General features: G+C 53.9%; 1 protein-coding gene across 1 annotated transcript; it reads left to right on the forward strand.

The window, feature by feature from the left end:
- Window positions 1–881: 881 nt before the first annotated feature.
- LOC311173755 (galectin-9-like) lies at window positions 882–10,118 on the forward strand (the record flags this gene model as incomplete). Its single annotated transcript, XM_084237841.1, has 10 exons — window positions 882–947; window positions 1,315–1,406; window positions 1,883–2,084; window positions 3,524–3,634; window positions 5,426–5,461; window positions 6,718–6,768; window positions 7,331–7,372; window positions 7,829–7,917; window positions 8,039–8,201; window positions 9,833–10,118. 10 exons carry the CDS (start codon window positions 882–884, stop codon window positions 9,977–9,979), a joined length of 999 nt encoding a protein of 332 aa, XP_084093967.1. The 3' UTR covers window positions 9,980–10,118.
- Between the last annotated feature and the right edge of the window lie 323 nt (window positions 10,119–10,441).

Genomic DNA, 10,441 nt, shown 5'->3' on the forward strand with positions numbered 1-10,441 from the left:
CCATCTCTGTTGGCACAGCTCCTACTACTGACTCTGCTCTCCCACCTCCCTAGGCTGAGGAGCCTGTGGCTACACTGGCCCTCCCCGGGAAGCTGGGAGATGGCCCATCTCAAGACCCCTCACTCCTCACACTTGCAGAGTCCCTTTGCCAGGGGTCGTAACATTTTCAGATTCCAGCGATGGGAATGTGGATGTTTTGGGTGGGGGTAGAGGTAGTAAATGTTTATCCTACCATGTCCACCTCAGAGTCAGCTAGTGTTATCAATTTCCTTGACTCCTTCCAGAGATACTTTATCCCTCAATAAATAAAGGCATGTAAAATAGATTTATATCACCATAATTTAAACCATAATTTATTTCACCCTTTTCCGATTGTGGGCATTTAGATTGCTTTGATCCTTTTTCTGCAATGAATAACTTTGTCTGAAGAATTACACTCTGCTAAATATAGTCTTTCAGAATTTGGAGATACCATTTAGGAGTACTGAAATCTTACAAAACATTTTTGGGGCAATCATTTTTGGGGCTGCTGGGTATTTTTTTTTTTTTTTGAAATACATTGTTTTGACTGTTCCTATGGAAAATGCAGAGAGAATAATATGAACAATACATAGGCATCACTTGACTTCAACAATTATTAACTCATGACCTGTCTTGCTTCATCTATGCTCACACTTATTTCCTTTCCCTCCCTTGAATTCTTTTGAGAGGCAGGGCCGCACAGAGACACTAGAGAAGATCTGGAAATAGGTGCCACTAAGTGGCTGGAAAAGTAAAAAGGTCACGATCGCCATTGTCCTATGGGTGGGGTGGGCAGAGAAGGGTGTCTTTTTCTTGGCCCTTCCAGGTGAGCAGAAAGGTTTATCCTCTCGAATAGGGCGATGGGACCCTTGTCCCTGAGGCCGTCTGAGCCCCAGTCCAGGCCCCGGGTGTTTACCAGGAACTTGGTGGGTGGCCCAGGGCCTACATCTCAGGACAGGTTGCATGCTCCTTCCCTTCCTAGTAGAAGGCCCTCCTGGAAGCCCTCATTTCCTCGCATGCTCTCAAGGGAGGCCATCTCTCTGTCCCATCATCCCCAAACCTGTGTCCCCACATCACAATCTCAGAATGTCTGTATGAGTATCTAGAGTCTCATCTGCTTCCTCCTGGGCCTGGAAAATCAGTAAGGCCCAGACACCCTCTGTGTTGTTCACAGTCACACCAGGCCCCCAGGGAGGTGCCAGGCATTTAGGGGAGCCCAAGCAAGCACTGAAGGCTGAGGGCAGGAACAGAAGGGGGTGGACCCACTGACTGACCTACATCTTCTCCCTGCAGGCTGTCCCTTTCCGCAGGCTAATCCCAGGGGGTCTCCAGGAAGGACTTAAAATCACTATCAAAGGGACCGTTACTCAGTCCAGCGAAAACAGGTACCTGGAACTCTTGTTTCTCTCCAGCCTCAATCCTTTGCAAGTCCCAGCACTTTTTATCTCTGGTGCCTTTACTCAGTTCCTCCAAATCCCCAGCATCACGCGAGGGGCTAACAGGGCTAGTACCATCTGTGGGCCAAACACAGGCCTATGCAGAAGCATAAAAAGTTGTGGTGTTGAACTTTGTACTCCCTGTCTCAGAGTTGCCTTCCTATGTTGACTCCAATTTGTAATTAGTTTCCAAGACCTAGGCTTCTCATGGGTAGTATCCACATTTTTCCTCACCCACTTCCTACTTATTTTCAGAAAGTTACACTGCAGGGGCAAGATGTAATAAGGGCACAGAAACACTAAGTGTAACTAGTGGAACAGAGAATGTCAACAAACTAGTCTCTGCCTGGCAGGTAAGAGCGCAAGTTCTTGAAGTTAGAGGTGAGAGGCCCTTGGTCCTCAACCGAGTTGTTTTCTGGGCCTAGGTTTCATGTGAACTTCCAGACTGGCAGCTCCGACAACGACATAGCCTTCCACTTTAACCCACGCTTTGAGGATGGAGGGTATGTGGTCAGCAATACAAAGCAGAATGGGTCCTGGGGGCAAGAGGAGAGGAAGAAGCCGATGCCCTTCCAGTGGGGAAATCCATTTGAGCTGTGCTTCCTGGTGCAGAGCTCAGAGTTCCAGGTAAGCAGGGAATCTTGCTGCCCTTTCTGCTGCCTGTCCCCAGCCCTGGGGCTCCGGGAATCACCTTTAGAAACTCCCATTACTGCATTGGGTTGAGCAATAATATGTAGCATCAAGGCTGTTTCCTTTTAAGGGTGTTAGTGATGGCTGCAGCCTCCTGGAGAACATGTTGGCTCTTTCATTCAGAAAGAAAGAACTAGTTGGGCCTCCCTGGTGGCACAGTGGTTAAGTTTCAGCGCTATCAAGATATTGCCAACCACTGCAGTATGAGTTTGATCCCTGGGCAGCCAGGGAGGTGGCCCACATGACATAGCAGACCTCTCCTGTCTCACCCGTAGCTCCCCTCAGCAGTGTATCTAGTAAATGTGCTCAGTAAATAAATCTGCCTGTTCTGCTCCCCATTCTGTCTCTGGGGAATCCTTTTACTCCCCTCATCTGTGTCCTACATCCCAGTTCTTGTATGCATAAAAAAAAAACAAAAAAAAAACCTTTAAAAATAAACCCAAGTAGGTGACAAGTTAAGTCACCTTGTTGCTTTTTGACCTCCAGGGTCTTTAAGGTCCTGGTCAATTCCATTCCTTGGCTGCAGCCATTCTTTCATGCCAGGTCCCTGGGACACCTACTTTTCAGCCACATTATTATAACCTTTGTTCAGGTTCTACTAATGGCTGTTTTGCCAGATGTTGCAAATTACTTTTGCAGAGTTAGGCCTTGGGCCTCCCTGGTGGCACAGCGGTTGAGCGCTGGGTTGCGAAGCTGCCTGCAGCCTCTGCAGCGCCGGTTCGATCTCCTGCTGCTCCCTGGCCACCAGAGGAGGGTCCCACATGGCGTGCAGACCTCTCCTGCCGCCCGCTGCTCCCCTCAGCAGTGTGCTTCGGTCCTTCTGCCTGCTCTGCTCCCCGCTCTGGCTCTGGTGAATTCTCTCACCCTCCCGTGCTTCTGACTGTACCCAGTGCTTGTATAAACAAACAAACAAACAAACAAACAAACAAACAAACAAATAAATCTTTAAAAAAAAAAAAAAGAAAAAACAGAGTTAGGCCTTGGGTTCAGGCAGTTGGGCGAGTTTATCTGTATATAGAAACATGGAAGTTCCCAACCCCTCAATGGGCAGCCGAAAGTCGCCTCTCCTTGGTTCCCAGTGAATACTTGCATGCACACGTAAATGCGCATGTTGAATAACCCCCAGGTGAGCTACTATTACAAAGACAAACCCTGCAATAAACAAACACCACAGAACTAAAAGCCAACAACTAGAGCCAAGCAGTCTCCACGCACCTGGGCTCACGGGTATGTCCCTGACACACTGCGCAGGTTGGGGTCCTCCCCTAAGGGGACAGATGTGATAACCAGAGGCAGGTGCTCATGTCTAGAGGCAGGGGTGGGTGCTGGAGGCTGGGTGTGTCCCCCTTTCCTGTGCAAGTGACTCTTCTCTGCAGGTGACAGTGAACAGGAGCTTCTTCTTGCAATACTCACACCGCGTGCCTTACCACCGTGCAGACACTCTCTGTGTCAATGGTTGCGTGCAACTGTCCTACATCAGCTTCCAGGTAATACCGTCCACCTGGCACAGGCTGGGGGTGCGGTGCTGAAGGTACCCGCCAATCTCCAGCCAGGTGACTCTAGGGACACACCTCCCCTGTCCTGTCCTGCCTGTGTGGCGGTCTGCTCTCTCTGCCTGCCAGGCTCTCTCCCTCTTACCCCTGCTCCTGCCTTTTCTCTCTTCCTTGGCTCCCCCAACACCCCTTCTCTCTCCCCCTGATGCCTGCCTTTTGTTTTTAGAACACCCACATGGCCCCGTCCAAGCTGCCTCCTCCATGGTGTAATTCTCAAAGCCTTCTCATTTCTCATCTAGGCCCAGGGGGAGCAAACAGTGAGTGAGTGATAATCAGAGGCCCCAACAGCAGTCAGCAGAGGGTCCTAAAAGTACTACTGACCCCAGTCACACAAGGGTGCCCTGTCTCAGCCACACCACCCAGCCCAGAGCTGGAGACCGAGGAGTCATCCTTGAGTCTCCCCTCCCCTCCTCCATGGCTCTCCACGGGCCAGCACTCTCCCTCCTGGAGCCTCTGCCTGGCTCCAGGCCACCTGGTGCCTCCCCACGAGGACCTTGGTCTAGTTCCCCTCCCTCAGACCCAGCCACTGCCAGACACATCTTACCACATCTTCTCCCTGCTTAAAAATCTTAAAGGCCCCCCCAGCAGCCTCCCCTGCTCCCCCGAGGCTCTCTCTCTGGCCTTTAACTTTTGTACATGCTGAAAGCCCCCTTTGCCTGCCTTGACCCCCAGCCTCCACAAGCAAACCCCTAATGGCCCTTCAATGCTCTATTTAAAATTTTCTATTTAGATGTTTTATTTAAATATCATTCCTGGCATCTCCCACCAGGCAGTTGGCTGGATGCCCCCTCCCTCCGTCAGGCGGGACTTTGTACATCTCTGTGCTGTGCCATCACCTGTCCCGTTGTGCCTGTGCCTGTGTGTCTGTCCCCCCACACCACCTCCTCCTCCCCACACCCAGGAGCCTCTGGCTGGGACTTGGGCTGTTCATTACATAGTAATAGCGGCACAAATAAGAAATAAATGTGGACTGCAGTTTGCACAGCCAGGAGAAAGGCGTCCAGAATAGTCTGCTGGATGGGGTCAGATTCCTGGACTCGAAGGTGAAAGGCTGGACCCTTCCTTAAGCCACTCGAGCAGTGGGAGCTAGGGGCAGGGCTGTCTCTCTCCCTAGCCTTCCTGTGGTCTGTCAGGTACAGCTGGACCTCCAGGAATCTCTGCAGGCAGCCTGGCTTTGCCGCTGGCAGGGCAGGGCAGGGTAGTGTGGAGATTGTCAGACAGGACAGATGCCATGTTGGATTTTATCACTTGCTGCTTGGGTGAGCTTGGGCAACTTGCTTAGCCTTTCTGAGTCTGTTTGTCTTGCCAGTGAAACAGGAGCTGAGGATTCCTCCCTCATGAAGCACTGAAGTCAGAGCCTGGCACATACTAGGTCTTCAGTAAATACCAGCCTTCAATTTATGGGTGAAAAATGGCACTGGGGGCCATGTGCTTGCCTCTGGGAACTGAGCAAGCGACATGGTCTACATCAGACTCATTGTCCTCTCTGCAGCAGCCAATGGGGATGGCCCTCTCCTCCAACCCTGACACCCCCCACCCCGTTTCATAACCGTACTATACCTGCCAGGGTGAATAAGATTCTGGGTGCCACAGGCCCAGGAAGGATTGCTTAGGAGCAAGAGGAAGATGAACAATAGTCTGGGACTGTGCCCACAATTTCTGCATTATCGTACTGCCGTGTGGCTCCAACATTAACCACCATTTTGCTTTTCTCATCCCCTTTAGGCTGCAGGTGTGTGGGCAGCCTGTGGGAGTCCTCTTGTAAGTCTCTTGCTCTTTTTGGAGTCTCTTTGTTTTGGGTCTTCCTGTGGGTTAGCAGGAGGACGTGTGGCCAGGCATTAGGCCTCCCCAAGGGGAGGGGAGTGGGCAGTGAGGTAGGACCACTTGACCACCTGCCTGGCCAAGGTGGGGGTGGGAGTGGTGGGCGTGAATTGGGAGAGGGATGGCTGGCCCTGGTGCATTGGAGAACAGCCTGAATTGACACTTTTTGCTCAAGCCACTGCCGTCCTGCCGGCAGTCACAGAAAACCGAGGCCCACATTTGCTTCCTCCTACAAAGCTTGGCCATCCTAGGAAATTCCCCTGAGAGGAAACATGGGCCGGGGCCACAAGTGCAGCCAAATTTCTTCTCCAGAAGAAACTTAGTCCAGACCTTGCTTTCTTGAGGGAAGAAATAGTCCCCTTTGCCCGTTTTAGGGTCTGGTCCTGGTAATGGGTTTTGTTACAAGCCCAAGGTGCACTTGCCATCCAGCATCTGCACCCTGTTTTGTTCTTTCTTTCTTTTTTTTTTAAGATTTATTTATTGGGCCTCCCCGGTGGCGCAGCGGTTGAGCGCTGGGTTGCGAAGCTGCCCGCGGCCTCTGCAGGGCCGGTTCGATCCCCGGCTGCTCCCCGGCCACCGGAGGAGGGTCCCTCATGGCGCGCAGACCTCTCCTGCCGCCCGCTGCTCCCCTCAGCAGTGTACTTCGGTCCTTCTACCTGCTCTGCTCCCCGCTCTGGCTCTGGTGAATTCTTTCATCCTCCCGTGCTTCTGACTGTACCCAGTGCTTGTACAAATAAATAAATAAATCTTTAAAAAAAAAAAAAAAAGATGTTATGAAACCAGAAGAAATGATAGATTTGCTCCTTGGGCCTGAAGATGTCACTATGCCTTGACTCTCACTCTCTTCATTAAAAAAAAAAAAAAAATATTTATTTATACAAGCACAGGGTACAGTCAGAAGTGCGGGAGGGTGAGAGAATTCACCAGAGCCACAGTTGGGAACAGAACAGGCAGAGTTATGAAATACATCACTGAGGGGAGCAGCAGGCGAGGCAGAAGAGGTCTGCAAGCCATGCGGGACCCTCCCAGGCGGCGGGGCATGGAACTAGCTCTGCAGAGGCTGTGGGAAGCTTCCCAGAAAAGTGCTCAACCCGCTGCGCCACGAGAGGAGGCCCTGCATCTGCCCTCTGGTGGCATTTCGTGGTATTGCCATTGGTGCCTGTGAAACTGGTTAAAATGCGGGTTCTTTATTCTAGACTCAAACAGTCTTCCAAACCGTGCACAGCACCCCTGGACAGATGTTTCCCGTAAGTCTTGAAGCTCTGCTTCAGTAAGAACTGGGTTTTCTAGTCCCAGAGTTAAGAAGAAAGCAGTACAGCAAGGAGAGTGAGGACATCTGGGTTAGGTCTTAGCTCATGACTCGGGGGCAAATTTCCTTGGGACAGCAGACAGTCTGGGTTTACCCAGCAGCCCAAAGGGTGGGTCTCCTTGGGACCAGCAGGAAAACCTGTCCTTCTGGCACTTAAAAGGGGGTGCAGTGGCCCTTGGAAGTGAGATTCGTGGCCCTGCCTCCTGAGAATAAGTCCCAGAGATGTCACTGCTGGTCACAGGCTGAAGGAGATTCTCCTTCTCCTGTCAGAAGCTTGGGGATAGTGGGGCTACCTGTTGGATGTGCTGGGGAGGCTGAGGACCACAGTGGGGCTGGGGGACAGGGCAGGAAGGACTATCATGGCTGACATGAGAGGGAGGGGTTGGGAGAATTTAAGGGCTGAAGCCTCAGGACCCCAGGCTCACATTGGAGCACCCCTAGACTGTGTGGGGGTCATGGGCACACATGCCCACACTGGATTTCCTGGTCTCTTTCAACAGAACGCTATCATCCCACCTATGGTGTACCCCAACCCAACTTACGTAAGTGGTTGCCCTGGGAGGTGAGGAGGTTTGGTTTGCATTGGGCAGCGTGGGGGTGAAGGGCAGCTCACAAAATTAAAGGCGGCGCTTCAGTCAGCTGACGTTCTTCAAACAGCCAGTAAGTAAGGAGAGTGTTGACAGGTGCTTTCCACTGTAATGTCCCCTGACCGTGAAGGGAGGCCGTCCCCTTCAGTCAGCTACCCTCTGCGTCTGGCCAAAGTGCCTCTGGTGACAGTTTAAGCCCCCTGCCCTGAGGAAGGCTGAACAAACTTCCTTGAGCATTTAGTGCATCAAATAAAGCGACCATGGACTCTTCCACAAAAACACACTACTCTAGGTGTGGTAGTCAGCTCAGCTGACACTCTGCATTCTTGGGACTTGGTACCAAGGGCCCCGTGCAGCAGGGCTGGGCTCTGGCTGCCCCTGGTGACCTGCCCGGCCCCTCCCCCTGTCTAGACCCTGCCTTTCTTTGCTGCCATCCCTGGAGGGCTGTACCCATTGAAGAACCTCGTCGTGTCAGGCAGTGTCCTGCCCAGGGCGCAGAGGTAAGCCAGGCCTCTCCCTGAGGAGGCAGCCCCGCTATTCTGGCTATCCCCAAGGCTCTGGGCTGGCTGGGGAGGCCCAGTAGGCTGAGGAGGTGCATGTGAGTACCCCACCTCACCCCAGTTTCTACATCAACCTGCACTCTGGGGGTGACATCGCCTTCCACCTGAACCCCCGATTCAATGAAAATGCTGTGGTCCGAAACACCCAGATCAACAGCTGTTGGGGATCTGAGGAGAGAAACCTGCCCCAAAAAATGCCCTTCACCCGTGGCCAAGGCTTCCAGGTAAGGTCCCGAAGCCTGGACTCAGAGGAGCTCTCTTGGGGCCACTGAAGGACATGGGGATTGGGGGTTCTTTTATTGGTTTGAGCTGATGCCTCTGAGGTGAGGTCTGGACCCTAAAGAGAAAGTGGGCAACAGATTCTGTTCTAAGTATTTCCCACAGACGGTGGGTGGTGCTGGCTCCCTTTCACAGGTGAGGAAATAAACTCACAAGTGCAGGTTACTTGCCTCCGCTCATGGAGCCCCAAAGTGACCAAACACATCCAGAAGGAGGCGTCATGCTTTTCCTCACCCAACAATCCCTCATCTGCTCTGGGACTGAGGGCCCCTCTGCGCAGAGTAGCCAGGGGCTGGGGCACAGCAGGAAGCTCAGGCGGCCCTGCCCCTGCTGAGGTTACAGTTTAGGTGGAGGAAGAACCAGCAAGGGTGGGGGCAGCTCCCTGCAGGCACAACAGGCACCATGCAGAGAGCAGCACAGGAGCAGGGGGGGGCGCAGCCCGTGGCCGAGGTACCTGCCTGGCCGAGGCACCTGCCTGGCCTGGGGACTGCCGGCTGGCACGGGTGCCACAGTTCAGTTGAGACCTCAATGGCAGAAGGACTGAGCCAAGCAAAGGCCTGAGGGCACCTTCTCAGTGGGTGGAAGCGGCAGGTACCATGTGCAGAGCCCCGAGCCTGGGCTCTCTGGGATCAGGGAGGCAGGGCTGCAGGGGAGAGGGGGAAGGGTTGGGGGTGTCACTGGAGGCCCCTCACACGGGGCTGGTGTCTCAGCCCTGACCACACACTCAAATACCTGCAGAGTTTAAAAAAGAAAAATCAATGCCTGACCTGGTCCCCGGCCAAAGAAGGAAGGGTCTGGGCATCTGTGTTTGAAAACATGCCCTAGTTTTCTGCCCCAGCCTTGAAAAGGACTGTGTGGGCCTCGAGGACCAGGGAAGGAGCTTGGATGTTCACACAGTCTGTTGGGGTGTTTCAAGCCAGAGAGCCCCAGCTTGAGTCTAGGGAGCTGTGTGACCTTGAGCAGGTGGCTTTACTGCTCTGGGCTCAATTTCCTCCTCGAAAAAACGACCTGGGGCCGCTGGCCATAGAGCCCGTTATTAGGGTGAAATGAAGTGGCGCTTGTGACAGACTGAGCCCTGCCCCGCAGCGGGGCCCAGCCACCTTGAGGGAGTGTTGGGTGGACCTGGTACCTCCGGACATGGCAGCGCCGGCTCTGAGCACTCGAGAGTGCTGGGCGCTGAGGACTGGGTGCTTGAGCCCCGCTGGGTCAAGGTCTAGTAGGAGAGGGAGGAGGGCAGGACAGGCCTGGGAGGAGCACGGCTGGACTGGGAGGCAGTGAGGAGGCAGGAAAGGCAGGGAAGGCTTGCCTGGAAGGGCTGTGAATCCCCCAGGGGGTTCCCAGCGCCCCCATGTGTGCAGGGCAGGAAGGGCGACCTTGGCGAGGGACACAGCGTGATGAGGCCTGGGAAGTTGAGGCCAAGTGTTCAGTGAGGAGCGAATTCTTGTGCGGGGCTAGAAAGCAGGTTGGGGCTGAAGGGAGGCTTGAGGAAGCGGGTTGCTGGGCTGGGGACACAGGAGCCTGCGCTTAGCGCTGAGGACTTCCCAAGCGGGGCGCCAACGACGGCCTCTCTGCCCAGGTGTGGATCTTGTGTGAAAGCGGCTGCTTGAAGGTGGCAGTGAACGGTCAGCACCTGTGTGAATACAAGCACCGCGTGAATGACCTGTGGGCCATCGACACCATGGAAGTGGGGGGTGACATCCAACTGACCCAGGTGCAGACATAGGCAGGATCCCTGACCCTGGCGGTGAAAGCTGGGGGGCTGCTGTCTCGGTCTGCTCACCAGCACCTCCTCTGTCCCAGAGCCCTCGGACCCCCCTCCCCTCCCCCGCCATCCCATGTCCCTCAAATAAAGAAAACGCTTGGCACAGGCCTGGGATGGTGTGGCTTATTCAATGTGAGGGGACATTTTGGCATCTCTGGAATTAGGGGGAGGGTGTCCTGGCCAAGGACCATGGAGGGAAAGTTTGCTCCTTGCTTCACTTTGATCAGGAGTGTCCAGATAGCCCCACCTGCTCCCATGGATCCCCCACAAATCCCCCAAGGTGTGAAGAGACAGGCCAGCTCCATTGGGGCAGGGAGCTCTGTTGGGGAGGCTTGGTGACAGGTGAACAGAGGAAACACTGCTGCTTCTGAGATGGGCCCGAACCCTCCTTCCTCCGGTTCCCCATGTCTCAGTGGGAGGAGG

The sequence above is a fragment of the Talpa europaea genome (assembly GCF_964194135.1).
Source record: "Talpa europaea genome assembly, chromosome: 7".
NCBI lineage: Eukaryota > Metazoa > Chordata > Mammalia > Eulipotyphla > Talpidae > Talpa > Talpa europaea.